The sequence below is a fragment of the Podarcis pityusensis genome, assembly GCF_964106645.2.
Source record: "Podarcis pityusensis genome assembly, chromosome: 9".
NCBI lineage: Eukaryota > Metazoa > Chordata > Lepidosauria > Squamata > Lacertidae > Podarcis > Podarcis pityusensis.
The window spans coordinates 74,836,100-74,863,747 of NC_138034.1; the positions used below are offsets into that span (position 1 = coordinate 74,836,100).

The following is a 27,648-nucleotide window of genomic DNA, read 5'->3' on the forward strand; positions in this document are numbered from 1 at the left end:
ACATTATGTCCTACTTAGCTCTATGTGAAATGCAACCCAGAATTCATACAAAAAAGAGTTTGGGCGCCTCTATTTTATTAGCTCTCACTAAGCATAATTGAAAGCTGCAAAGTATTCTTTGTATATTTGGCTTTACTGTGTGACTCAGGGGGGAATTGGTTTTTGACCCTGGGATTCCCAGCAGAAAAGGAGAACATAGGAGGGGAACATAAGAGATACTTCATGAGCCAGTTTTAATATGAGAATAGGATAGAAGAAGAGTTTGGATTTGATATCCCGCTTTATCACTACCCGAAAGAGTCTCAAAGGGGCTAACATTCTCCTTTCCCTTCCTCCCCCACAACAAACACCCTGTGAGGTGAATGAGGCTGAGAGACTTCAGAGAAGTGTGACTAGCCCAAGGTCACCCAGCAGCTGCATGTGGAGGAGCGGAGACGCGAACCCAGTTCCCCAGATTACAAGTCTACCGCTCTTAACCACTACACCACACTGGCTGCATGTATTACATGGGTCTTTGGTCTGATCCAGCTGCAGGATTCTTCTGAGGCTTTTCATTGGTGAGCCAGGCTGATCGTTCACCTTGTCCCTGTGCTCTGGTGTGGTAGCAGTGGCTGGAGCTGGGGCATCAGCCAGGTGGCAGCGCATTTGGACCACATGCCGGTGGTGGACCTGAACTTCCAGTATGTTAGCCTTGTAGGAGACTGGCCCAGTCACCCTGGTAAGAGTGGCGGGAATCCAGGCAGGGCCATCCCCATAGTTCCAGATGTCCTGACCAATCCAAGCACCTTGTCCACATTCTTGAACCTTACCAACTGAAACACACCCAACACAATGGAAACAGACTCTGCTCTGGACACCCTTTGAGATTATCCCATTAAATTGCCTATCTTGTTTTCTTTTTCTATTCTTCCTCCATATCTGGCTTGACTCAAAGACCACCTTATTGGAAACTTGAATGATGGTTGGGTTATATATGAAAGGACATTCTATTTCTTTTCTCATGAGCAAAACTCATGGTGGATTAAAAAAAAAAGTGTGAGAGCCTTTAAAGAGCACGCCGCTCTTGGGAGCTTTTCCCCAAGGAGGGAGAAGGGACTGACTGGCCGAGTCAGTCCCTTCTCCCTCCTGTGGGCTTTTGCTGGAGATGGGGGAATTCCCCCACCTCCCGCAATAGCATAGAGAAGGTCTGGGAGAAGTGCTGGGGGGGGTGTCATATTTTTTTCCTTGATTCCCCCTCTGAAAACTAGGTGCGCCCCATGGTCAGGTGCACCCTATAGAGCGAAAAATACAGTAGTTTTGTTTTGTAGAGACAGAATGCTGCAAACATGCAGCTAGATTCTGTAGGTTTTCTTTTGTTTTTGTAAGCTTCTAAAAAAACAGTTGATAGAATAGACACACTGGTGTTGAGTTATTGAAGACACCATGTTGACACAGACAAAGCCATTTTATGCTGCGTATAAACTCTGCTAAAGTCTGACAACTGAGAAGAGAGTGCAGCGTGCAGTGGAAGCTTGTGGGCGCCATAAAAGTGTCAGAGTGCTCGTAAATGAGACTAATTACTGTGCCGAGGCAGCAGATTCCGTGGGTCAAAGGATTTACGACCCACAAACTTCAACAGCCAACCACTATGGAAGGAAGAAGCCTTGGCCAAAGAAGATAAAGAAGATTGGCAAAATAAATTACTGAACTATGCAGGACAAATTATTACAAAAAAAGGGCAACCGTTCAATGAATATTTTTAAAGCTTTGTGTATAGATTCTTACATGAGACAGAATAATTGCCACACACAGAAAGAACAAATATATAATTTGAGTTGCTCACTTGTCCTTTTATAAATCATTTACTGTGTCAACACAACTAGAAGTTATTAATATTGCAGTTGTTGTATAAGGGTCTATTATTATGACCAGAATGTAATGGATATTTAAAAGGTTTTGAAATGCAGAAATAAAACAAATAATCAATCCATCAATTCTGTCAAGATCTGGCAGACTGCCGGCTTAGAAGAGAAAAGTTTGGATTTGTTATCACTCAAATCAACAAACACTCTGTGAGGTGAGTGGGGCTGAGAGACTTCAGAGAAGTGTGACTAGCCCAAGGTCACCCAGCAGCTGCATGTGGAGGAGCAGAGACACGAACCTGGTTAACCAAATTAGGAGTCTACCGCTCTTAACCACTACACCACACTGGCTTAGGTAATCAGCATGTAGTGGTTGTAATTACAAGATTTATTGCATACAGTCATTAACCTTGGAGCCGCACACACTAGCGGCTGCTCCTCAGAGAGTTGACCTTCATCCAGCCCCCCCCCCCCGACTGCTCATCTTGACTGTGGGAAGTCCTGTCCATGACAAATTCTAGGACACGGGGGCCATTTTATCTAAATTATATAATTAGGTATTTGAGTGATTGGTATTAATAATTGCATTATAAATTGGTATTGTTAGAATGAGGCTATTATTGGATTGTAATCGCAAAGTAATAAAAATTATTATTAAAAGAAAAGAAATATCCCTGAACATATGAGAAAATAAAAACTGGGATACAGCAATGCTTGAGTTTCTCACCAAACACAGTAGGTCAATTAGAGGCATTAGAAAAAGACACACCTTCCAAAAATGGAATAAAACAAAGACCATTAGATGTACTTCTAGATAAGTTTTTAAAGGTTCAAAAATAAAACAGTAATAACTTTTGGAAAAAAATAAGTAGTATAACATATCTGAAATAAACATTTTTCTGGGTTTATGCTTTATGTGGCATGCTGATTGGCTATGATGAGCAGCCAATCAGGAAATGGTATAGCCTAAAGGGGAGGAGTTCTGGAATGCCTGACATCACAAGGGAGGTGGTTCTGAGCCAGTGGGAGGATGAAACAACCTTAAGAAGAAATTAAAGGAGAGAAAAGATTGTTCCATGACAACACCAAGGTATCCAAACAGAAATAAGTCTGATGGGTGGAATACTTTCCTTACAAGCTATGATATTTGCAGGGTCTCATTCCAGGGCCAAAAGGTCACTAAGAGGGAAAATGATAAGCAGGTTTATAAAACTTCAGATAGTATTTCTCTTTCGAATACTAGAATCCAGTGTCATCCAATGAAACTGAGTGGTGGTATATTCTAGGGCTGCGTCCAGGTGCCCTGCTCTGACTCATGGTCCCAGGTTGTAAATCCAGATCCAGATTATCATCCAGATCATGATCCAAAAAATACAATTCTTGAAAAAACTCATTTACTAGCATATCAAGGGCTGCTAGATCAGATGGCTTTGAAACGGGATTAGACAACAGCACTCTTTTTTCTTGAAGTCACAGCATCAGATGTCAGGCTGCGTCTTGGCAAGAAACACACAAAATGGCACACCTGGAGAACCTGGATAACAGCTTCCCCCTGCTTCTTTTTCAGGACCAACAGATGATCTCCAAAGTCTTGTTAGATTCAAGTGGATTTATATGCGTCCAACTGAGACCGGATCTAGTACTCCATCTTTTCTGATGACCAGGAGGTAGTTGTATAATTAAATGAATATATCTTCCATCAAGGGTGGGGAAGATGTGGCCCTGTGATGGAGGAAGTTGACACCCAGGAACATCTGAAGACCTCATAGGTCCCACACTATCTATTAAATGGTGAACATCTTACTGGAGTCCTGTAAACTAGATGTCCAGGAGTTAAGGGAGAGGAATAGGATGCAAAATGAGAATGTACTATATTACCTAAAACAATTTTTAAAAATGCCTTGGAATCCATATGGAACATCTCTTTTGGTTTAAAACTGAGATTGATCCAGCAAAAGAAAATGGAAGACATTTCAGTTATATTGGACTCAACAACATCTTTATGTTGGATTGTCTAATACTACTACTACTACTACTATTACTACTACTACTACTAATTTTTTATTTATACCCTGCCCTCCCCGGCCAGATCTGGGCTCAGGGCAGCTAACACCAGTAAAATTACAATAAAAACATAATGGGGGGGGGACACAAATTTAAAATCCAGGTTAAAATACCATCTAAAATGCAGCCTCATTTTAATAGTAGCCCATAGATCAAAACCATAAGGTGAGGGAAACATAAGGGTCAGACTGAGTCCAAACCATAGGCCACGTGGAACAGCTCTGTCTTGCAGGCCCTGTGGAAAGATCTCAAATCCCGCAGGGCCCTAGTCTCTTGTGACAGAGCATTCCAACAAGTCGGGGCCAGTACTGCAGCCCCGTGTAGAGTGAGTTACAATAATCAAGCCTGGAGGTTATTGTCGCATGGATCACTGTGGCCAGATCAGGGCGAGAAAGGTAAGGGACCAACTGCTTAATACGGCAGAGATAGAAAAATGCCACCTTTGCTGTGGCTGCAACCTGCGCCTCCATGGAAAGGGAGGCATCAAAGGTTACACCCAAGCTCTTGACAGAAGGCACTAGCACTAACTGAGCCCCTGCAAAAGATGGGAGTTGGCTCCCCAACCCCATGTCATCCCAACCCAGCCAGAGGACCTCTGTCTTGAAAGGATTTAACTTCAACCGGCTCCCACGCAGCCATTCAGCCGCAGCTTCCAAGCATCTGGTCAGTGTGTCCGGCGCCGAGTCAGGGCAGCTGTCCATCAAAAGATAAAGCTGGGTGTTATCAGCATATTGATGACAACCGAACCCAATGCTCCGGACAATCTAGGCAAGGGGGCACATAAAGATATTGAAAAGCATTGGGGAAAGGATTGTGCCCTGTGGGACTCCACACACCAAAGAGTGCCACGGCAACAACACCCTCCCTAGCGCCACCCTCTGTACCCGACCTGAGATAAAGTAACGTAGCCATTGTTGGACTGTGCCCTGAATCCCCACGTCAGCAAGGCGGTGGTTCAAAAGTTCATGATCAACCATGTTGAAGGCTGCTGACAGATCTAAGAGAATCAGCAGTCCCGACCCGACTGACCATCGCCGCTCTATACCTAACGTGCTCATAGTCTTAATCTCCATTTGTTGTTGTCTCATTCTAGCTTGTTGTTTCACAGACAAGACTGAGAGGATGGGGAAGCCAGCGCCCGCAAAGGCTGCAAAGCCCACAAAGGCTGCAGCGCCTGCAAAGGCTGCAGCTCCAGGAGGAGCAGAACAACCAGGAACTGGTGGTCTGTATACAGCACAGTCATATGGGATGAGGTGTCTCTTAAAGCAGAGGAATGCACGGGAAAGGGAAGTTGATGGGGAGACAGGTTGAAAGTGGAACCAGACATGTTGTGCCAGGGAAGAATCCAGGGAAAAGCCCACGCAGCTCTTTGGGTGCCAGAGATCCACTAAGCCCCATAGAAACCCCAGGATTCAGCCCACTCTTTGCTGCTGGCTGTTGTGTTCCTTTACTGTGTGCAGTCCAGAATGGCTCTACCATTAGGCAGAATGAGGCAGTTGCCTCAGGTAGCAGGTGCTGGGGTGGGTAGAGATGGGTAGACCACACAAGCTGCACTGCACCTCCTCAGTTAGCCTGCTGCCGCAGCAGCAGCATTGAGATAAGAGCCAATGGCCAGCCCAGCTCAGCTTGTGTATGTGGAATTATGTGTACGGAGGGAGTATCTTGTACAGGGGTGCTGGGTATAGGAAGTGCAAGGGGCTTCAGCCATGTAAATGTGTTGAGGCAAGGGTCTCAAGCCCTGCAATATTGAGGGGCTAACATCCCCAACCATCACTGGGCACCCTATGTGTGCCCCCACCCCTGCCTGGGAGAAGAGGAGCCAGGAGGGGGCTGGGACAAGCGAGGGGATCTTCACCTTCTCTCCCCCAAAACTCCCCCCGGCAGTCCAGGAGTCAAGAGGGGCCTGGGACAAGTGAGGATGATCTTTGCCTTCATTCCTCTCAGCCTCTGCCTGGTATCCTGGCAGCCGGAGGGGGCTGGGACGAGCGAGGGCGAAGATCGCCTTCTTTGCTCTGCCTCCTCCTCCCTGCCCTATGCCACACTTATACAATTTTCCACATTTACAAAAAGAAAACAGCCAAATACATTTATTCTTCAACTTCCTTTTCCCCCTTCCAGGGTTCCTTCTAATTATTATCCTCCTGCTACTGCATATTCTAATTACTCCATATAAATTATACGATATACAATAGACAATATCTTTATTCTCATTGTCCCATGCAGAACAATGAAATTGAAATACTACATAAAGCTACTACAAAACTACATAGAACTACATAACAACTACATAAAACTACATAAAAACTACATAAAACATTCAAAAACCTCTAAAAACTCTGAAACCCCATTTTAAAATACACTATACTATAGAGACCCCTTATGTTACTCCATTTAAGTATAACTTACTCCATATAAATTATTTCTCACTTTCTCCCAACTTAATTATATGCTGCTGAATTTACTTTAATTCTGCTAGCATTTTTATTTCTTAGTTATCAGAAAAGTTTCCTCCAGCACTTCCTGCTGGGTATGGATAATGGAGGATCACAGAGACTGCTTGCTCTGAGCAGCCTGATTGCTGTGAGGATCGAAGAATGGGGCTCAGGCAAAGCACCTTCTCAAAAAGAGCCTGAAGGAAAAGTTCAGGTTCTGAAGGGTCCAGTGGTGTCAAAATATGCTCTCTAGATTCTCCCAAAGCTCCATAGGGAGCTGAAAAGATCCCAGATTGAGCACAGACACATGGCACAATTGAAGACCCACAGAAAGCTGCCTCTTGTGCCTCCATTGAAGCAGTGACATCTCCAAACAAAGGAATTTGGACCAATTTGACAAGGCAAGAAAAAGAATTTAAGGTAGTGTCAATAAAACCATCGGATCCAGACTAAGGTGGCAAAGAGGAGCCCCCCCCCCCCGGATGCCGGTGTTGATCTGCATGGAAAAAATATGCAGGGACTGAATTAAGAATGAGAATGAGAAGAAGTACAGTCTAGTGATTATTTTTACAAGCATTCCAGGCGAAGAATTTTGATTAACTTGTGATTTCTCTAAAGCTCTGGATGCAGAATTTTGGTGACTTTATAAATATCTTCCAGCAAGCGGGTCAAATCACAAAGATCTTTAAATGTTGTGGAATGGAAGAGAGGAAAGTGGGACTTTGTGTTTTCCTTTCTTTTTCTTTTTTCCCTTTTAAAAATACATATTTTGTATATATATATTTTTCTTTGCCTCCTTTTGATAACCCAAAGGAGATGGACATTGTGAGACTGAATTTCATCTGAATTACTTTGTGGATTGCTGATTTTTTAATTATTATTTTTTGGGTAATACATAAACTAAGGGTTAATTTTTATTTTTATTCACTCTGCATTTTTACAATTTTTTATTGGGATCTGATGGGGTTAGATACTAACTGGTGACAAAGGGTGGAAATATAGTGATATAGTGACACAGTGCAGCCCAAAAACTAATTGCAGCGTCTTTTTTTTATTTCCTTTTTAAGTATTTCCCTATAATAAAGGAAAGATCACCATCTAGTGACATTATGATATGGCTATGGCTAAAGTCAGCAAGAAACCACCTCCAGGCCCATCACAACACCAAGTCAGAGAAAAGGTTTAATTGTAGAAGGAGACACAAATTTGACATTAGAATTTCAATAGAAATGAGAAAAGAGATGGGGGAGGGTATACAGAGACTAGGACAGAAGGCTGATTTTAATGCGCAGGCAGTCCAAAACTTATCAGCAGAAATTGCAGAACTGTCACATAAAACTTCAGAAATAGAGAAAACCGTACAGGATTTAAAGGTGAAAACATCCAGCTTGGAGGAATCATTTAAGAAAGTAGAAGGGGAGGTAAGAGAAACAAAGAGGAGCAAGAAAGAATGAGGGGGGATGCTGAAGCAATCAAATTGCTTTATGAACAGACTCTGGATGAGTTCACAGTTTTGGAAGTACATCTAAAAGTTTTGATTCTTAGTTTGAGATTTGCCAGAAGATACGGCAGTGGAATTAAGTGAAAAAATAATGAAAGAACTTGAGAATTTGATTGAAATGGGTGAAGAAACTGTTAAAGTGGCAGTGGATAGATCTTTTCATGTAAAATCAAGATATGCTAAAGCAAAAAGTCTGTCGGGTGATTGGTTTTTTAAAAATTCAAAGAGATTTAAAGACAGAATAATACAGAAGCACTATCAGAAAAATCTCAGGATGATGACCAGAGAATAATAATTTTGAAAGAAATCCTGATGGGACTACTTCAGAAAGGAGCAAATTACAAATATCTGATGGACACACCGTGATAAAACAAAATCGCTTTTCATTGGGAATACCCTGATGGAGTCTCCTTTATATTTAAAGGGTGAAAGTAGATATGTAGAGATCCCACAGAAGCAGATAAATTCTGGAGAAAATATGGAAAAGAATTAGCAGGAGAAAGAGCATTTGGTTTGGAGCCACAACATGAAGAAGAATCAACAGAGGGGGAGAAGAGAGATAAATGAATAAAGGACAAAATGGTATTGATAATCCTAATGTGGAATGTGAATGGACTCAATAATAAAACAAAAAGGGCAGGGATTGAACATGTGGTAAAAATAAATAATTTTGAACGTGATTTGCTCTCAGGAAATGCATATTGCGATGAAACACAGAAGAATTCTGATCAATAAAAGATTATTGAAAGATCTTTGTGACCTCTGACTATACAAACAAAAGAGGCATAGTAATGTATACAAAAACCAGAATTAGATCCAAAACAATTATTTAAAGATGAGTAAGGAAGAATACTGATAATACAGATAACATCACATGGAGAGAGAAAAAAAGAATATTAATAGATGTAGATGCACCAAATGACAAAAAATCTGACTTTTAAAAGAGACGAGGAAATCTTATTCGAATATACAAATGAAAAGATAATTTTGATGATAGACATGAATGGTGTAGCTTCGCTGGAATGGGACAGCACTATAAGAGGAAGCGATACAAAAGAAGGGAAGCTACCTAAGGGCTTTTTCAGATGACAGAAAATTGAAGTCTAATTGATATGCGGAGAGAGAAACACCCACTGGACAGACAATTTACATTTTACTTGTCTGAAAATAATTCAGCGAGTTGAACAAACTCTGTATGGACTTCTAGAAATTTGTACACTAAGGTAAAGAAGGTAGAAATTTTACCCAGGACATTATCAGATCACAACTCTATTATTATGGAATTAAGAACAGAGCAAAATTGCTGATTCAGACTAAATGAGAATTTATTAATCAAGAGATATTAGAAAAGGGGGGAATATTAAGAGATTGTTTTGAAATCAATCTGAATCAGGAGACAATTTGAAAGTGGTATGGGATGCAAGTAGAGGAGTCTAAAGACTTTTTTTTAAAGAAGTGGTTTAATAACTGCCTCTTTCAGTGGGTCTGAGAAGGCTCCCTCACAGAGAGAAGCATTCACCACCCCACGGAGCCCATTGCCCAGCCCTTCCCGGCTCACTTTTATGAGCCAGGATGGGCAAGGATCAAGGAGACAGGTGGTTGGTTTCACTCATCCAAGCAGCCTGTCCACATCCTCGGAGGTAACAGATTGGATGAGCAAGTAAACAGGATGAGCAAGTAAAATCCTCAGTGATACACTGGGCAACTGATATCAGTCATAATATAGACATGGAAGCATGGGAATGATTGTGGAGTATGGATATAAAATTCACAGCATGCTATGGTTTAAGAGAAAATTATATGAAAATGATATCTTGTTGGTATCTAACAGTGAGTAAACTGGTAAAAATATATAAATCTAAATCAAACAAGTGTTGGCAATGTAACGAGAAAGAAGGTTCTTATTATCATAAGTGGTGGTCTTGTAGTAAGGTTAAAGCTTACTGGGAAATGATCTACAATTAATTGAAAAGGATGTTCAAAATAACTTTTGTAAAAAAACAAACCCAGAAACTTTTCTTTCTTTCTTTCTTTCTTTCTTTCTTTCTTTCTTTCTTTCTTTCTTTCTTTCTTTCTTTCTTTCTTTCTAAATATATATTTTTAGTAAAGATTTCTTGGTTAACAAAAGTATGTGCAATGTCTCTTATTTTTCAAGTTACACTTTCTACAGATCCGTTTCATTTGTTGAGACATTAGTGTTGCATTAGGAAGAAAAGGGGGTAAGAGGTGGAGGGGGAAATGGTGAGTCGGGTGGGGTCAGGTGCCAATGTTTCACCTCAGATCATATAAATCTTTCACCTTTTGAAGCTTTTCTTTTGGGAATTATAAGGACAGAACTACCCAAATTGTATAGAAATTCATTTATGTATTGAAATATACTCAGAGTCGCAAAGTGATTTCATGCTCTTTATTCAGCTCATAGTGGTGAGGAGTAATGAGTGAAAGTCCCCTCAAAGTATCTGCTTTATATACATTATTTACACAATGGGCTGCACATGATTGGCTAATTCTGGAATTCTACTGTAAGCCAATCAGGTTGTGGATTCACTTATATCTGGAGCATGATTGGGTGGTTCCTGCCAACCAATCATACTGCTGCATTGTTCTAGGACCAATCAGACTGCTGCATTCTGAATCCTATTGTTCTAGGACCAATCAGACTGCTGCATTTTTGATCCTATTGTTCTAGGACCAATCAGACTGCTGCAGTTTGGATCCTATTCAACTCAGTACATAACATGTATGCTACTACAGCAGGAAGAATGCTACTTGCCCCAAAGTGGAAAGAAGCAGAAGTCTCAACAAAGGAGAAACGGCTACAAAAACTTATGGAATATGTGTGAGCATTAAATGCCCATTTGCAGATAGTAAATTCAGTCCTTTACAGCTGAATGCAGAAGAAGCAACTGTGGTTGGAATAGTAACACCAAAGGTTTTATTTGTACAGCAAATAACAAAACAACAAGAGGACACTCACATCCATCTTCTTCAGCAGAGGAGCAGAGAGAGAGAGCAGAGAGAGGGAGGAGACATTTAAATATTTCCCATACTCATACATCAATTAAGTAAATAAAGGCAACCTGCAACATTGTGCAATGTGAGAATGAGACATTACAATACTAACAATATGCATAAATGGCAAAAGTTATGGGAAGAATAAGAAATTGAGATAACAAACTTTTTATAAAGGAATGGAAATGGTTTATTGAATATTTACAGATAAGTTGAAAACAGCTGAAAACATTAGGATTATGATAATAACGTGCAGTTTCATAAGAATATATACAGGTATTTAAAGTAGATAATTAAATGAGCAAGTTAAATAAATTGGGATATGCAGAAGATATTAAAAAATAAATTTAAGGAACCACAGATAGAGGAGAAAGGAAGTCAAACTTTGAAATGTTAAAATGATTGTAAAACTAATGAAATCTATAAACTTGAAAAGTATAGATTAAAACTTTTAAAAAAAGAAAAAAGATGGAAAAGTTTCGTCACGCAGCAAGGCATCTTGCCTTGCTTCCTCCATCTCCTTAGCTTCCCAAGGACCCACCCCCTGAACCACTGAGTGTCTCTGGCTAATGGCTACCACAGTGTATGAAAATCCTTTTTTCTGGGGTGGCAATGATATGTTGGCTACTGATGGCTAAAGCAGAATTGTCTTTCTTCAAGCATCTGGTTTTCAGAAGTTTGTAACCTTCATGAAATCTCCCACGGGTGAATGCATTGTCGTATTTCTGATCATCCTCTTTACTTTGTTGACACTGCTGCTTTTCCTGCTATGTAAGTACATAATTGGCGTACTTTGCTACTACTGTGTTGGGCTTTGCTTGAATGCCAATAGCATTTCCAAAAAGAGATGGTAGGATCCAGTTTACATTTACCGTATTTACCCGCTCTCTTTGATATCAGGGAGGGAGTTACAGCTGTCACCCACTGAAAGCAATGACACTGTCTTGTTCTCCCTGAATAAGTGAGTTCCAGCATTTGGAACAGAAGCACAGGCTAACACAAGTCCCTGGGACACCCTGGGCAATTCCCTTTCCCAGTTGCCATTCTCTGCTCCTTTCCCAACTAATCCTCATTTGCTTTGGAAGAGCCCCCATTCCTGATCCTCGCCACCCTGCCCTCTGCTAGGGCTCCAGTCCCCTGAAGGAAAGTGCTTGGGGAAAACAGGCTGCAGAGGATAAGGCCATGGCCAAAGTGGGTGGGTCCAGAGCCTACCTAAATATTGAAATATATGCAGGGCTTTTTTTCAGCTGGAATTCATCAGGACTCAGTTCTGGCCCCTCTCAGGTGGGCGCCATTGCCATTTTAAGAGAAGAAGGGAGGCATTCATGCTGAGTTCCAGCACCTCTTTTTGTAGAAAAATAGCACTGGATAGATGAGCCCCTGACCTATTTGCACACCTAATTCATTTTCAAAGGGCACTCAAAAGTAAGCAAATCTCGAGTGGAAGGAATCAAATGATCCAAGAATTTGCATATTTAAAGCATGTGGCAGAGCATGAGGCAGCCTGGCAAATGCAAGACTGTAGGACAAAGAGGACATATGTATCTAGACAACCAAAAAGCTAAAGCTCTCAAAGGAAGGCCAAACCATCTGATGACAGAAGTAACAGGCCAAATTGAAACAGCGGCTGCCCTGCTGGTCTGAAGTCCTACCAAGAGCAGGAAATATTAATAGAAGTCATATTCATGGTTTTGTTGATTTGATTTCTTATCTGCGTTACAAGTCATCAATTTAAATTCAATATTAAAAGCAGTTTGAAACCAAGTATCCCCTCCCCCAGGTAGTCAGACATTTTAATCATTTCTTTTCTACCTACCTCCTCCTCCTTAGATCAAAAGGAAGTAAAAAAAAGAGATGAGTTTCAAATGGCAATGGATATGATTCGGACCTTTGTTGTTGGGCTTGATACAATCCATGAAGACAAGGATGGTAAGCATTTTTTTATCACAGTTTCATTGCTCAGCAGGAAGAAAAGCAGATGGTTGTAATTCTCACATCTCCCCACTAGAAATGCTGTCCTTCCCCATCAAATTGTAATTCACAATGTTTGTGCTACTGCAAGATTTTAGCACTAGCACAAAGGAACTTTGCCCCCACTTCTCCCTGCATGCCATCACCAAAGCTGCTCTCTAGGGTGGGGGAAATGTCCTCCTTAGAATTATGTGGAATGCAACCCAGTATTCATCAGAAAAAGAGATTTGGCGCCTTTATTTTCTTAGATCTCACAAAGCATAACAGAAAACTGCAAAGTATTCTTTGTATATTCGGCTTTACTGTGGGACTCGAGGTGGGAATTGTTTTGTGACCCAGTGATTCCCAGCAGAAAAGGAGGACATAGGAGAGGAAGATTAGAGATACTTCATGAGCCACTTTCAATATGAGAATAGGATAGTGGATTGCATGGGTCTTTGGTCTGATCCAGTTGCAGGATTCTTCTGAGGCTTTTCATTGGTGATTTCAGCCACAGAGAATCAAGTCTGTCCTCATATTCATAAGAACCTGATCCTTGAGCTCTACTTCTTGTTTCAGGCTAGAGTGTTTGAAAAGTTTGAAAATGGTTTCTTAATATTTGCAGATTGTTATTTCAGATACTCTTTTGCCTTGAACTATTTCAAATCTTTTAGACTTCGGAATACTTGCTGTAGCACAAAACAAATCAGAGGAAATGCGGTATCTTGCCAACAAAAATGATGAACTACAAAAAGTAATTGGTAAGCTACCCTATGATGCTGAAGAATTGTAGCGCATTGGGAACCTGCCCTGATTCTGCCCCAGCTGAAAGCCCCTCCTCTAGCTGAATACTCTTAGAGCCAGAGCAGAGTGCTGCCCTCCTTTGAATCCAGCCACCCTAGGGAAACATCAGAGATATTCCGTTCAGCTCTCCTGAACTTTTGAATTGACTTAGCCTCTATGGTTAGGAAAGAAAAGATTTTGCCATTCTTTGCTATAACAGAGACAATCAAAACAGGTCAGCTGAAAGACCTGTCCTTTATTATTTTCACTCATGAGAGCCCCGCCTCTGCAGAGACAATTAAAAGAGGTCAACTGAAAGAGAGAGATTCATGAGCAGCACTTAGAAGGCAACTTCCGCCAACTTGGTCAGAGAGACTGCTGGGCAGTGGGGTGGTTGGTGCAACAGTAAAATCTCTCTCCTGTTTCACAAGCCCATCATCACAAAGTGTAAAGTGATTATAAAATTGTCTATAAAGCTTTAGATGTGAAAGCAAAGAATGGGAATGAATGCATATTACATCACTTGTACATAAAAAGCAAGCTAAAGATGTTCAGCACCAAAACACACATTTTGTGAGAGTCGTATAATGCCATTTCCCCTCTTTCTCTTTGACCTTTGGAAATATGATTGCTTTTAAAGACATTGTTCCAAAACCAGGTCTAAATCCTGATTGACATGGATCTAGAAAAGTAGTTTTCTCCAAGAGCATCTGGATCTGGTCCACAACCACCCTCTCAAGAACCTTGCCCAGGAAGGGAGATTAGCAACCGGCAGGCAGTTACTTAGATTTTCTGAGCACAGGGAAGATTTCTTAAGGCCTGCCTTCAAGGAGGCTGGGACCAGCCCCTCTTGTAAAGAGGCATTAATCACCTTTCTAGTCCAGCCAGCTGTCCCTTCCCTACTAGTTTGTATCAGCCACAAAGGGCAGGGTCCAGTGTGCAAGTGGTTGTCCTGACCAATCCAAGGACCTTGTCTACATTCTTGAACCTTGTTGGATAACTGCCCGGGTCCGGCATGTTTCCCTGCGCCAGAAATCCCGGCCGGCAGCAGAGCAGCAGCGTGTGCTTGATGTGTGAGTGAAGAGAGAGTCATAGAATCATAGAATCATAGAGTTGGAAGAGACCACAAGGGCCATCGAGTCCAACCCCCTGCCAAGCAGGAAACACCATCAGAGCACTCCTGACATATGGTTGTCAAGCCTCTGCTTAAAGACCTCCAAAGAAGGAGACTCCACCACACTCCTTGGCAGCAAATTCCAATGTCGAACAGCTCTTACTGTCAGGAAGTTCTTCCTAATGTTTAGGTGGAATCTTCTTTCTTGTAGTTTGGATCCATAACTCTGTGTCCGCTTCTCTGGAGCAGCAGAAAACAACCTTTCTCCCTCCTCTATATGACATCCTTTTATCTATTTGAACATGGCTATCATATCACCCCTTAACCTCCTCTTCTCCAGGCTAAACATGCCCAGCTCCCTTAGCCGTTCCTCATAAGGCATCGTTTCCAGGCCTTTGACCATTTTGGTTGCTCTCCTCTGGACCCGTTCCAGTTTGTCAGTGTCCTTCTTGAACTGTGGTGCCCAGAACTGGACACAGTACTCCAGGTGAGGTCTGACCAGAGCAGAATACAGTGGCACTATTACTTCCCTTGATCTAGATGCTATACTCCTATTGATGCAGCCCAGAATTGCATTGGCTTTTTTAGCTGCCGCGTCACACTGTTGGCTCATGTCAAGTTTGTGGTCAACCAAGACTCCTAGATCCTTTTCACATGTACTGCTCTCAAGCCAGGTGTCACCCATCTTGTATTTGTGCCTCTCATTTTTTTTGCCCAAGTGAAATACTTTACATTTCTCCCTGTTAAAATTCATCTTGTTTGTTTTGGCCCAGTTCTCTAATCTGTCAAGGTCGTTTTGAAGTGTGATCCTGTTTGTGCCTAATCTAAACAGCTTCATTTACACAGACAGATAAAACAAACAATCCCGTCAGAGACTGGAGCCATAGCATTTATCTCTGACTCTTCTCTGGTGAGAAGTGAAAGTAACTTCACAGGCAAAGAGCTCCTGGATGTAGGAAGCTCCTCCCCAGATGCAGGACACATAGAGGTTAACCCTATAACTGTTGGGATTCAAGCCTTTATCAGGAGAAACTGGCCACTCTCCAGGCACCCGGCTTGATCTCCTGTTGACCTCCCTGTCTGCATTCCCCAGCAGGATCCAGGCAGAGGTCGCAATAGGTGATCCTTCTCAGCGTGAGAAGAACACGCCCCCTCTTTCCTGCCCCCCCTGGCAGGGGAAAGAGATAGACAGAAACGTATTTACATGCCTTTATTTCTGCCTTTGCAGGGTTACAAAAATCATGACTGCTCTCTTCAAACTCCTGCAGTCGAGAGACAAACTCCTCCTGTACTTCCTGTACAGCTCATATTACACTCTGAGCTAATTCCGGTGCCCTCTGCACTGTGAATTGACTGTCCCTCTGTTTCCCACGGAAGAGTCCCAACATTCCCATTATGCTTTGCTTTCAAGCTACCAGCTCGCAGCCGCATTGCTTCTATATCGTAACATACTCCCCCATATGAATCAATGTGCGCTGCGAGCAAAGCGTGATCCAGAGAAGAAAACAAACAGTTGTTATACATATAACACTCACCTGTTGTTTCAGTTCCACCCTTGGAACTACCCGCCACTGATTTCCCCAGTGTACCTCTCTGGTTGTCTGTCTTCCAAGGAATGAGTGCATCTGCATTACCTTGGCTAGGGAATGTAGTGTTACGCTTAGCAACTCTCTGTTGTGTCTTTGTCTCTGACTTAGACACAGCTTCAACCTGTCTTGAGTTGTCATCAATAGTAACACATGCTACAGCTGAGTTAGCAAACTCTTTTGAATACCTCTTGGGTGGTACACCCTTTGTAACTCTCTCGGACCTGCGTATGAGGTGCTGATCCTCTCTGCTCACTGGTTCAGTCTCAGGACTCTTTGGAGAACCAGTTCCAATAGTAAACAGTGGTTCATCCTTCACCTGTGAAGGTCTATCCATTGTGTGAGATTTCCTCTCAATGACTGTGTCAACTGAGCTCTTTGAGTTATCACTGTCATTCTCAGTACCACTGTAATCAGTAAAATCATCATCATCATCTGAATCATCCTCAGTGGGAAATGTGTGAACAATTACTCTCTCCTGTTCAGGAGCACTCTCTAGAAATTTTGTGAGAACCACCTGACCAGATTCAGACAAAATTACTCTGTAGAGACCCTTTTCATAACCCACAAAAATGCCTCTAGCATTCTTTACTCCACCTGGAGCTTCAGTCTTCACATGAGACCCAAAAACCTTAAAATGGTCAACAGAAGGTTTTCTGTGGAATAGCTTTTCAAAAGGAGAACTTCCTAAACCTTTTGAAACCTTTCTCATCCAACTGTAACAAAAACACAATATCGATTCCGCCCAGTACTCATGTGGCAAATGTGAACTCAGCAATTGTGCCTTCATGCCATTTTGCAATGCTTTGTTCACTTGCACACAGATACTTCTGTTCCATGCTTCTGCAGAAACAGCAGTCTTGTGCCTTATCCCATTCTTATCCAGGAAATCCTGAAAATCCTGCAAAAGAAAAACTGGCTGTTCACCTGTGAAAAGACAATCAATGTTAGCATCATGAACATTCTTAACCTTGTCACAAAACTCTTTAAACCTTTCTAAGGCTTCTTGTGGTTTCTGCAATATATATACCCACACATAATGAGAGAAATAATCCACACACACAAGATAATATCTTGCATTGCCTCTAGATAGTGCTAGAGGACCAATCACATCAGCATACACTCGCTGAAAAGCTTTGGTTACTTGCGTCGTCTTCTGGACGTTTTTCGACACACCTGCGAGAGAAATCATGTTAGACTCAGATGCATTACAACTTATGCAATCACTTTGATCAAAAGTCAACAAATACAGTCCATCTTTCTCTCTGGCAGAAAGATACAGCTCTCCATCTTTCAAGATTTTGCAGCTTTCTCTATCATAGGACAAAGTCAGTCCTTTCTTTGTGATCTGCGAAACACTCAGCAGATTGAACTTTAAATCAGGAACCAAATACACATTGTTTATAGTCAAGTTCAGACTCTCAAGATACACAGTTCCAAACCCGGTCGCTTCCAGCTCCTGACCGTTGGCTTGTTTCACAGTGAAGCTTTGCTTCTTAAACGTTGAAAACAGATCTCGCCACGACGTCATGTGTTGCGTCGCTCCAGTGTCCAAAATAAAAGCGTTCTCCGTTGAAAATGCGGCTTTTGTTGACAGCAATGCCTTTGCAGGTTTCACCTGGGACTTGGTACGACTTTTGCCTGATGCCTCAGGCTTTGCAGAGCTCCCCTTAGCTCCTTTCTGTTGATGTGGCTTCTTACAATTCCGCTGAAGATGCCCAGTCTGTCCACAATTGAAACAACGGACAATGTTCAAAGCAACAGTCTGTTCTTCACTAGAAATAGCAGCGGGGGTGTGAGAACTCCGAGCTTCTCTCCCCCTGTCTTTGACATCTATTGCAGCAAGTCTGTCTTTCTCATTGAGAATCACGGCACAAATTCTCTCCGTCGAAAGATCTGCGGCAGGTAGAGAACCCAGCTGACTTGCAACTGTTTTATAAGTCCGATTAAGGCTGTTAATAATCATGAAGCAGAATATCTCTTCCTGTAGAGGGAAATTGCGTTGCGCCATCTGCTGGCGTAAGAATTTCATCTCTGTCAGATGCGCTTGTACATCTCCATCAGGCGCTTGCCTTAGATTGGTTAGCTTTTCAAAATGCAGCAACGCTGAAGAACCAGCATCTCTTTGATGTATTCTACGCAGCGTTTGCCAAATCTCACGCGCGTATTCCAAATCCTGAATATGCACCAAACCTCACAAACCTTACCGACTGAAACATGCCCAACACAATGGAAACAGACTCTGCTCTGGACATTCTTTGAGATTTGTCTACTGTAATAGCAGGGTGGGTCAAGATGCCAGGGGATGCAAGCAAATGCTTTGCAAGCAAGTCACAGAAAGCTGCTTTCAGTTCTATCATCTCCTTTGGGCCAGACTGTAGCAGGCCCCACACTACCTGGGAAGGAAAGCTCTGCTGGATAGCACAATGGAGGAAGCAAAGCAAGGCTTCTTTGTATCCTTCACTGCCACTTGGAAGGTTCGAGGATGAACCCTCACCAGTAGTTGAATCCATTCAATCAGATTTTTCCTCCACTTGCGTTCAAGCCATCTCCCAACTTCTTTTTTCGCCCTCTCCTCTGCAGTATACTAGGGGGCAAAACAGGCTGTATGAAGTGGGAGAGGGTACTCAGGGCCAATTGTGTCCATGGCCCAAGCCAAGGCAGGGGGTCTTCTGGGTAGTTGTGCCCACCTTGTGGCACTCCCTCCCCCTTTGTCAAGGGGAAAAAAACTACTATCTGACTCTCAGAAGACATCTGAAGGCAGCCCTGTTCAAGGACGTTTTAAATAGTTGATTGTGTTTTAATTTTTTGGAAGTAGCCCAGAGTGGTTGGGGGGAAACCCAGTCAGATGGGCAGCATATACTTTGTTGTTGTTGTTGTTGTTGTTGTTATTTGGTAGTTCCAGAGATCAGCCAAAACTCAGCAGAAGCACCTGTCAGATCAGCTGGAAAATCCCCCAGAGCCATTGGGAAGCCCACTGGATTTGGAAGCCCACTAGATTCATCCTGTCAGCTCCAGCAGGGAGAATGCTTGGCAGCAAACTGGGTGGTAAACCAGCAGAATCCCTCATCTGTCCCAGTTGCCCAATGCCAGGAACCTACATTCTAGATTCCCCTCCCCCCTCCACAACTTAACAGAGGGCCTGGAAAGAGAAAGAGAATTTTGATAAACCACAACTACTCCCCCTTCCCAACCTTCAAGTCTGCCCTGATGCTGCCCTGAGTATCCAGGTGGAAACAAGTAGGTAGGTGAGGTTCTTGACTGTGCTCCCTCTTCCAGCTATGCCCACCCAGATATTTACTGCACCATCTACATGGGTTGAAGAGTTAGTGTTTTTCTTGTTTTAAGATTTCTGAGCTTCCCAGATGAATATATGTTATCACGTGGAGACGGAAATGAACTTAATAAAAATAATTGAAATCTGCACAGACATACAAGGTGGTTCCCATTAAATTCCCTATTTTGTTTTCTTTTTCTGATCTTCCTGCTTATCTGGCTTGACCCAAAGAACACCTTACTGAAAACTTGAAAGAGGGTTGGTTTATATATCAAAGGACAATGTATTTCCTTTCTCGTGACCAAGACTCATGGGCAGATTCCAAAAAAAAATGTGAGAGGGAAGGTGCCCAGCTCCTTTCTTTCGAAACATATCAAGAACAGGTGAGCATCAAAGCTAAGTATAGGAAAGGTAGGGGATCTTCCTGAGCCAAAGGGCTCCTATCACCACTATCCATTTAGGAAGGTTACATGTACCTTTATGCAGCCAAGACAGCAATTCCATTAGTCAAGCCAAGGGGTGGGAGGGGCAGGGAGAGCTGCTACCATCTGGGACTCAATAAGGTTTCTTGGAGCTGCTGAGCTCTAATAGAATGAAGCTGGCAGTCAGGAAGGAGATCTTCAAGGAGGAGGAGGAGTAGATACTTCAGAGGCATCTATCTCTTGGATTCTCTGTAAATTCTTCCTCTGCTCTTTGAGATGTATTGAGTGCTTAGAAACAAACACCACGCTAACCTTCTGGCAGTAGAGTATCATGGAGATGACTCTAGAGGAGCTTGCAAGGTATATCCTTTTCCCAGCGCTTTAGCTCTGGCACAGGGGCTACTGGGCTGCTGCAGGGCACAGACATGGGTGAGATCCCATCATCATGCCATCAAGCATACCACAACCGGACTGATTCCAGTGTCTCTGGAACCAACCATCAAACATGGATGCAGAAATTGGAGTATTTGACACACAGGTCACTGTCCTGCTAGGTGGTTCCATGACCAACTGTTCTCTGGCACAGTCATTTACAGTATCTGGAAATTATAACTCTGTGTCATGACTGGACATATGTAGCCAGTCTCGGTGAGGGCAGGTGAAGTTCCCCTTCACTACAATATTTCCTCTTTGGGATCCTTCCTTGATTCCATCTTCATCATTCATCATCATCATCATCACCATCAGCATCATAATTTTGATCAGGGGGACAATACCACATCCAGTATATGAAATTATTATTGGAGATGGGAATACACAGTATAGTTTTGATCACTTCCCCCCCAAAATTTGGATTGGGTCTTCAAATGTGATATCTTCTCCTTTTAAAATGTGTTTGTTTTATGCCTGTTGAATTTCTGTAAAGGGCTATAGTCTCCCAGAGAAAGGGACATTGTCTTAAAAGATTTTATTTGTTCTTTCTCAACACCCCCACCCTAGAATTTTATAAACGAGCAAGTACAAAAGCGTAAGAAGTTTTTTTGGTTTGGAGTCTTTAAAGACAAGGCAAAGAAATGGAGATGGCTGTCAGGAATAGAGGCTATATTCACGTAAGTTTCTGCAGAAACATTTGTTAATGGCATGCATTCCAAAAAGTTGCAGATTCTGTTTACATAATTGATCTTTTCCCTTTCCAAATATATTTTGCCATGCAATTTTCTCTACTACCAAAGACCTACATATGTACTTCTCCACATCATTGCCCAGATGAGCGGCTGCTGCTTCTCACTAGGTTGCAGAGGCAGGAAGGCTACTCTTCCTGCTTCTCTAACCTAATGAATGTGGTGATTCGGGAGAGGCTGAAGGCAGGCTTTTAAATGGTTTGTGCTCCTTAGTTCAGCTTCAAAAGGACTTGCAGGAACCTAAAGCTGAGCAACACTGTCAGCTGGCAGTTTAAGACACTTCATGGTTCCCTTTAAGTATCTAACAACTCTTTTCAGCTTGTGTGGATGGATGTACAAGGTCAGAGTAAGATCTCACTCATCCACAGCTTGGTAGTAGAACAGAGAACTGGACTGGCATTTATTACCAAGACTGCATTAACAGAGGGCTGCTTTCATTTTTGCAAGGTCTCCTGGAACAAAATCCAATGACATTCATCTCTATTGATGCACCCAATACCAACCACGAATCCTTTTTGACAAAGGTATTGAGTAAACTTTACAAACAGGCAGTGGGGTTGTATAATACTAGCTGGGAAATTAAACCCTGTATGCCAGTGGTTCCCAGTTAGCTAAGTACTGCAGACCCCTTCGTTTTCAAAAGCCACGCCATGGGCCACCGTACCTTTGAACATTTTGATATCTCTGTGGCAGTTTTAGTTATGTGAATGACACCATGGAACCCCTGGGTGGGTGGTCCTTCGGCCACCAACTGGGAGCCACTACTGTATGTGATCTTAAACTTGATCACCCAAACATCTCGTGGGAGTAAAAAACACCTACTATTACTAGTAATATAAATTTAATAGATTTACAGAGAGCTAAAAATGAGGAAGTTATCACAGAATGAGTTTATCACAAAATTTTAGTGCTGTGTAGTGGGACTTGATTCAGGATACAATGGACACTGGAGAATGCAAGTGACAATAAGAGTGAGTCTAGGGTGATACTTTGCTGATTAATCCTGCCGTCCAGTCATTGCTTCCCTGCATAGCTCTGCTAACCTGGGCAGAAAATACAGAGTCGCAGCGGTCCTGCCGTCCATGTGAGATAGAGGGATAAATCAAGTCCAGAGACAGTTCTTTGCTATCTCTAAAAATTTTTATTTGCAAGGAATAAATCCATCAGAAACCTCTGGCATTTCTCTGGTGCTAAAAAGCACACGCAGCTTCTGTGCAGCGTCTCTCAGTCTAAAGTGAAACCAACTCTCGCAGACAAAGACAGACAAAGCGTCTGACGTATGGCCCTGCGTCAGGCCCCTCCCCAGATACAGGACACCAAGGAGTTTTAACCCTGTAAACTCCAAACTCCACACCCCCTTTTGTCCTGCATCTGGGGGAAATAAGCAACAATGCTGACCCCAAACACAGACCTTCACAGAACTCTTCGTGCTTCTGGAAGGTTAACGGTTTTGTGAAACCATCAGCGAGGTTCTTGGTTGAGGGACAGTATTTCAGAGCAACTAGCCCCTCACGAACACTCTGACACACATTCTGAAAACTTATGTCCAGATGTTTGGTCCTGGCCTTGAATTGCCCCGTCTCGGCCAATTTGAGGCACGGTTGATTGTCTTCATGCACCACGATGGGTAAACAATGCTCTCCACAGAGTTTTTGGACCACACGCATAGAACTCCAGTTCTCTGCAAACCTCAGATAGCGCACTGAACTCAGCTTCAGTAGACAAAAGATCTATGAGACTTTGCTTCCAGGACCTCCACCCAACTACTGAGTTCCCAAACCTCACCACTAGGCCTGACACTGATTTGCGGTCCTCAAGGTTAGCCCAATCTGAATCCACCCAGGCGGTAAGCTTGACACCACCCTCAGCTGACAACTTGAGGCAAAAATCTTTGGTATCTTGCAGTCAATGCAGCACCCGTTTAATACCATTCCAGGCCTGTACACTTGGACTTGAAGCCTCTCTACTGAGCAGATTGATAGCGAACACTATATCTGATCTGCTCCACTATGACAGATACAGTAGACTACCCAGAGCTGATTGAAAGAGTTCAGCATTTTTGAACACCGCGTTCTACTTGCTGACATTCTTTCACGTAACCAGCCTCCATGGGTGTTTTGACACCTGCACACTCAGACATTCTGAACTTCTCAAGCAACTGCTCAATCTTACCTTTCTGGCTGAGCAAAAAGCTTCCATCTCTCATTCTAGTTATCCCTACGCCTAAATACGATTTGACATCTCCAAGCTGCTTGAGCTTGAACCGCTTTCCAAGCTCCCTAGCAAACTTCTCCACTTGTTTACCTGTCTGTGCTATGTACAAAATATCATCGACAAAAATCTGAGCAGCTTGCTGTGTCTCACCTGATCCTTTAAGGTAGAGACAGCTGTCAGCAACACTTCACCTGAAACCTAGCTCTTCTAAGGCTTCATTCAGACACATATTCCAGTTTCTGTCAGATTGGTGTAATCCATAGATGGATTTGTGCAACCGCCACACGATGCCTGGCCCACTGACCTCAAAACCCGGAGGAGGAAGCATGTACAACTCCTCCTGGAGGTCTGAGTTCAGGTAGGCAACGTCCACATCAAAATGGTTCACCTTCCAACCTCTCTGTGCAGCAAAAGCTAAAAGCATCCTCAGAGTCTCAGCCCTTGAGGTTGGCGAATAGACCTTCGTGAAGTGGACCCCCTTCCTCTGAGTGAATCCTCGGGCCACTAATGTAGCTTTATACTGTGGTCCTCCAGCTTCTGTGGGTTTAAGGCGATAAACCCATCTGCAACTCACAGCTTGCTTGCCAGCCGGCAATTGTGTGAGTGAGAACACACCAAGAGACTCCATTGAGTTCATTTCCTTCTGCATCGCCTCATGCCATTTGCTAGCTTCTTCCTGAGGCAACTTCTGAACATCCTCAAAGGATTCAGGTTCCCATCTAGCCACACCTACCCAGACGCTAGTGGCTTCGTACCTTTCTGGTGGCTTTCCCTTGGTTGACCTTGCTGACCTTCTCAGCGTGAACTCTGGAACTGCGCCTGATTCACTTGGACCTGCCACACCATCCCCTGTGTCAGAAACCTCCCCCTCTGACCTGCTGCACCTTTTAGGCCTCACAGCTGGGTCTGCAGGCGAGGATGGCTCACTCCTTGGCTCAGACTTGAAAGAGACCTGTGGAGGGGTCTTGGGACTCCCCTTTGGAGAGGTTTGGAGCCTCTCCCTTGGAGACCCTGGTTCTGCACTCTGTGGCTGTGGACTGTACACCTCAGCAACAGGTTCAGTTTCGTCCTCCTCCTTTTCCTCATCTGAGTCTAAAAGAACATCCGGGTTCCCGTGAAGACGTTTCCACCCACTTTGCTCACAGAACTCAGCGCTGCCGCTAATAAGCAGCTTAGACTGGTTGCCAGTAGGGTGTGCGAAACGCCACGCCTTTGAGCCCGGCTCATAGCCTACAAAGATCATTTTCCTGGACCTTGGTTCACCCTTTCTGTGAGTGGCCTTTGGAATGAGGACTCAAGTCTCACAGCCAAACACACGCAAGAAATCCACTTTGGGCTTCTTACGGTGCAGCAGAAAATAGGGCGTGTCTCCCACACTTGAATTGAACACCCTGTTCTGTAAAAAACATGCAGTCTTATAACTCTCAGCCCAAAAGCGCTGTGGCAGACGGCCTGCACCCCCACTCCTGGGTGCAGAGCTTCCTGAGGAACAGCCTGCCACTGCCTTCCTCTTCCCAGCTCTCAGCCTCTCTCCAGCATACAGTCCATCACACAGATGTGTTGAAGCATAGAAACAGCTTCCCGGAACAGTCCCAGCCCCCACTGGGCTCACAGCTCTCTCTGGGCATCGTCTAGCCCCCTCTCGTCTGGCTCCCACTGCGGCCTCACATGCCGTCTTCAGTGCCTGCCACGCGACCCAGGGCTTCTTCCCTTGAAGGTTTGGCAACAGCCAAGCATCAATGCTGGCCCTTAAAATGGCTAGCACCCTTTGCTCTCTTTCCAGAGCATCAGCCACGTCTGCTTCATAAGCTTCCGCTGCGCCTGCGGCCCTCTCGGCCTCTGAAGCTGCAGCGTCGGGCTGGGCAAGAACTGGATCAGCCTGCGTATATTCCCATAGCTGCCTCCCTTTGAGCCAATAGTACATGCGCTTACTCCAGTCTTCCCAATTTGCCCCATTGAGTCTTTCAAAGGGGATATTGTAGCTCTCATGGCCTTGCTGTGGCTGAGCAGCCATCTTCCTCCCCCCGGGGCTTAAGCGTACTCACGAGTTGCCAGCTAGCCGGTCCTCTGAAGCAGCAGCCTCCTCTTGGCTCCGCTCTTCACCAGCCTCTCCCACTGCCTTTCTGGCAGGAGCTCAAAGCAGCTTAAAGCTGGCAGTCTTCTTCCCTCCTCACACTTGGCAGGAAACACGGAAGATCCATAACCTTTGCTGATTAATCCTGCCATCCAGTCAGCGCTTCCCTGCGTAGCTCTGCTAACCTGGGCAGAAAATACAGAGTCGCAGCGGTCCTGCCGTCCATGTGAGATAGAGGGATAAATCAAGTCCAGAGACAGTTCGTTGCTATCTCTAAAAACGTTTATTTACAAGCAATAAATCCATCAGAAACCTCCGGCATTTCTCTGGTGCTAAAAAGCACACACAGCTTCTGTGCAGCGTCTCTCAGTCTAAAGTGAAACCAACTCTCACAGACAAAGACAGACAAAGCGTCTGACGTATGGCCCTGCGTCAGGCCCCTTCCCAGATACAGGACACCAAGGAGTTTTAACCCTGTAAACTCCAAACTCCTTTGCCGACTATGGATAATTGATTAAACTTAGAACCATCATGCTAGATTTAGATAAGATATATATGTGAGAGATATATCATTTCAATCAACCCTATAATGGCTTTGTGGTTATAGAATTAATTTTGTAATTCATTTGAGGACATAGCTATTTTTGTTTCTGTATAGTGTCAGTGCTATCCTCATGCATGGAGTGGGTGATGGATGTGAGATGAGGTGGATGAAGGCGGATGCAAATCTAACATGGTTTTAAGATGCTCAGAAGAATCACTACTGTGCTAACTCTGCTACTTGAGAGTAAGGATCTCTCATCACTCACAAGGGTCCAGAGCAGATCTGAGGAGGATGTGGGTGCATATGGAAAGTAGAGAGGGCCAGTTCTGTTGCAGAAATGGAAATCCTGGCAATAGCAGAAGTACTGCATTGGATACTGCCCAAACTAAACTGACTGACAGTTCTTGTGTGTACCACTGAGCCTTCCAAAGTGACACCCTCAGTTTTTGTAGTTTCCTATGAGAAATCACTTCATGTGAAAATAAAAGAGACAGTCTTGACCCACAGTTGTTGTTGTTGTTGTTTTCCTTACATGGTTAGAATTCTAAAGCCGGGGAGAAAAATCCATCCCAATTCTGGGTGGATGTTAAGAGAGAAAGAGCTGAACATCTTTTTAATGCTAGAAGGCACAGGGAGTGCGTGAGGAAGTAGACATCCATTCTTGATTGATCAGTGCTGCTCTTTTCTTTTCAGGTACTGGCAACCAGATGAGCCTAAAAACGAAGACAGAAACCATTGTGCTGCAATAGGCCTTGATTGCGGAACGCATTGCTGGATTGCATTACACTGTGAGCAACGCATAGGGTACATTTGTAAGAAGGTGCCTGATGATGCTTGGCTCTAAGAAGACACTTTAAGATGAAAGAAACTGGATCGCATGATCACTACACAAAAACAAAACCAAGAGATCACCCCACCTCACTGTTTTAATGCACAATCCACACTGTCATTTAGATTATGGGGCTGTCTGGCATCAGCCCTCAAAAACACCTTGAAAAGACCTTATTCTGCAAGCTCAAACGTAGATGGCTACGAAAATAAAGAATGGAAGGGTCCAATCATAGCCTGTTTTCTGTTTAATGTATTTATTTGCAATGCATATCAATATTTGTTTCCTTACTCTGTGTGTTTGATGCCCCATTGCCCCTTCAGATCTCCATGGTCGCTAACTTACAAGGCACATAAGGACAACCATGCATGTCAGGCAATGAGAATGAGGGCCACCTAGCGTTTGGTGTCCCCTTCTAGCAGACTAATCACAAATATAATTTTGGCTTTATCACTGGGTAATTCCAGAGCCATGACTCTCATATAGGGCTAATACTGGGCTACAAACACAGTGAACTGCTCTTGATTTCTTCAGAATTTGGCAGGGGGCTGCTTTCATGGTATTCATGGCTGCAGGGGTGCTAACTTAAATAAAATATTGAAGGTGGAGCAGGTAAGCTCCCCCCTGCATAATTGATCACAAGACAGTGTACACACGTCATTTGAATGGCAATGCCCATGAACTTTGGGGAGGCAGCCCCCTAAAATATTTTATTGGGGCCTCTACTTCTTGGAGTTGGCTCCTATGCATGGTGGCCATCAACTGAGTTAAGCAACCAATTAGACTCTGCTGTCCTGAATCAGACCTTTACAAGGTATGAATAG

The 27,648-nt window shown here is 43.5% G+C and overlaps 1 protein-coding gene across 1 annotated transcript; it reads left to right on the top strand.

Annotated features, from left to right (window-relative positions):
• The first annotated feature begins 2,801 nt into the window (after positions 1-2,801).
• On the top strand, positions 2,802-27,058 carry LOC308485370 (CD209 antigen-like protein 2). Its single transcript, XM_081021212.1, has 9 exons — positions 2,802-2,931; positions 3,409-3,508; positions 4,999-5,127; positions 11,511-11,621; positions 12,681-12,779; positions 13,475-13,561; positions 19,792-19,943; positions 20,982-21,091; positions 26,689-27,058. Exons 3-9 carry the CDS (start codon positions 5,028-5,030, stop codon positions 26,837-26,839), a joined length of 810 nt encoding a protein of 269 aa, XP_080877338.1. The 5' UTR covers positions 2,802-2,931; positions 3,409-3,508; positions 4,999-5,027; the 3' UTR covers positions 26,840-27,058.
• The last annotated feature ends 590 nt before the right edge of the window (positions 27,059-27,648 follow it).

Bases quoted from the DNA above. Each gene is read 5' to 3' on its own strand.
- LOC308485370 (XM_081021212.1), top strand. From the start codon at position 5,028: ATGGGGAAGCCAGCGCCCGCAAAGGCTGCAAAGCCCACAAAGGCTGCA. The intron at 5,128-11,510 runs GTCTGTATACAG...TCTTTCTTCAAG, and splicing joins AGAACAACCAGGAACTGGTG to CATCTGGTTTTCAGAAGTTT. The intron at 12,780-13,474 runs GTAAGCATTTTT...CAAATCTTTTAG, and splicing joins AATCCATGAAGACAAGGATG to ACTTCGGAATACTTGCTGTA.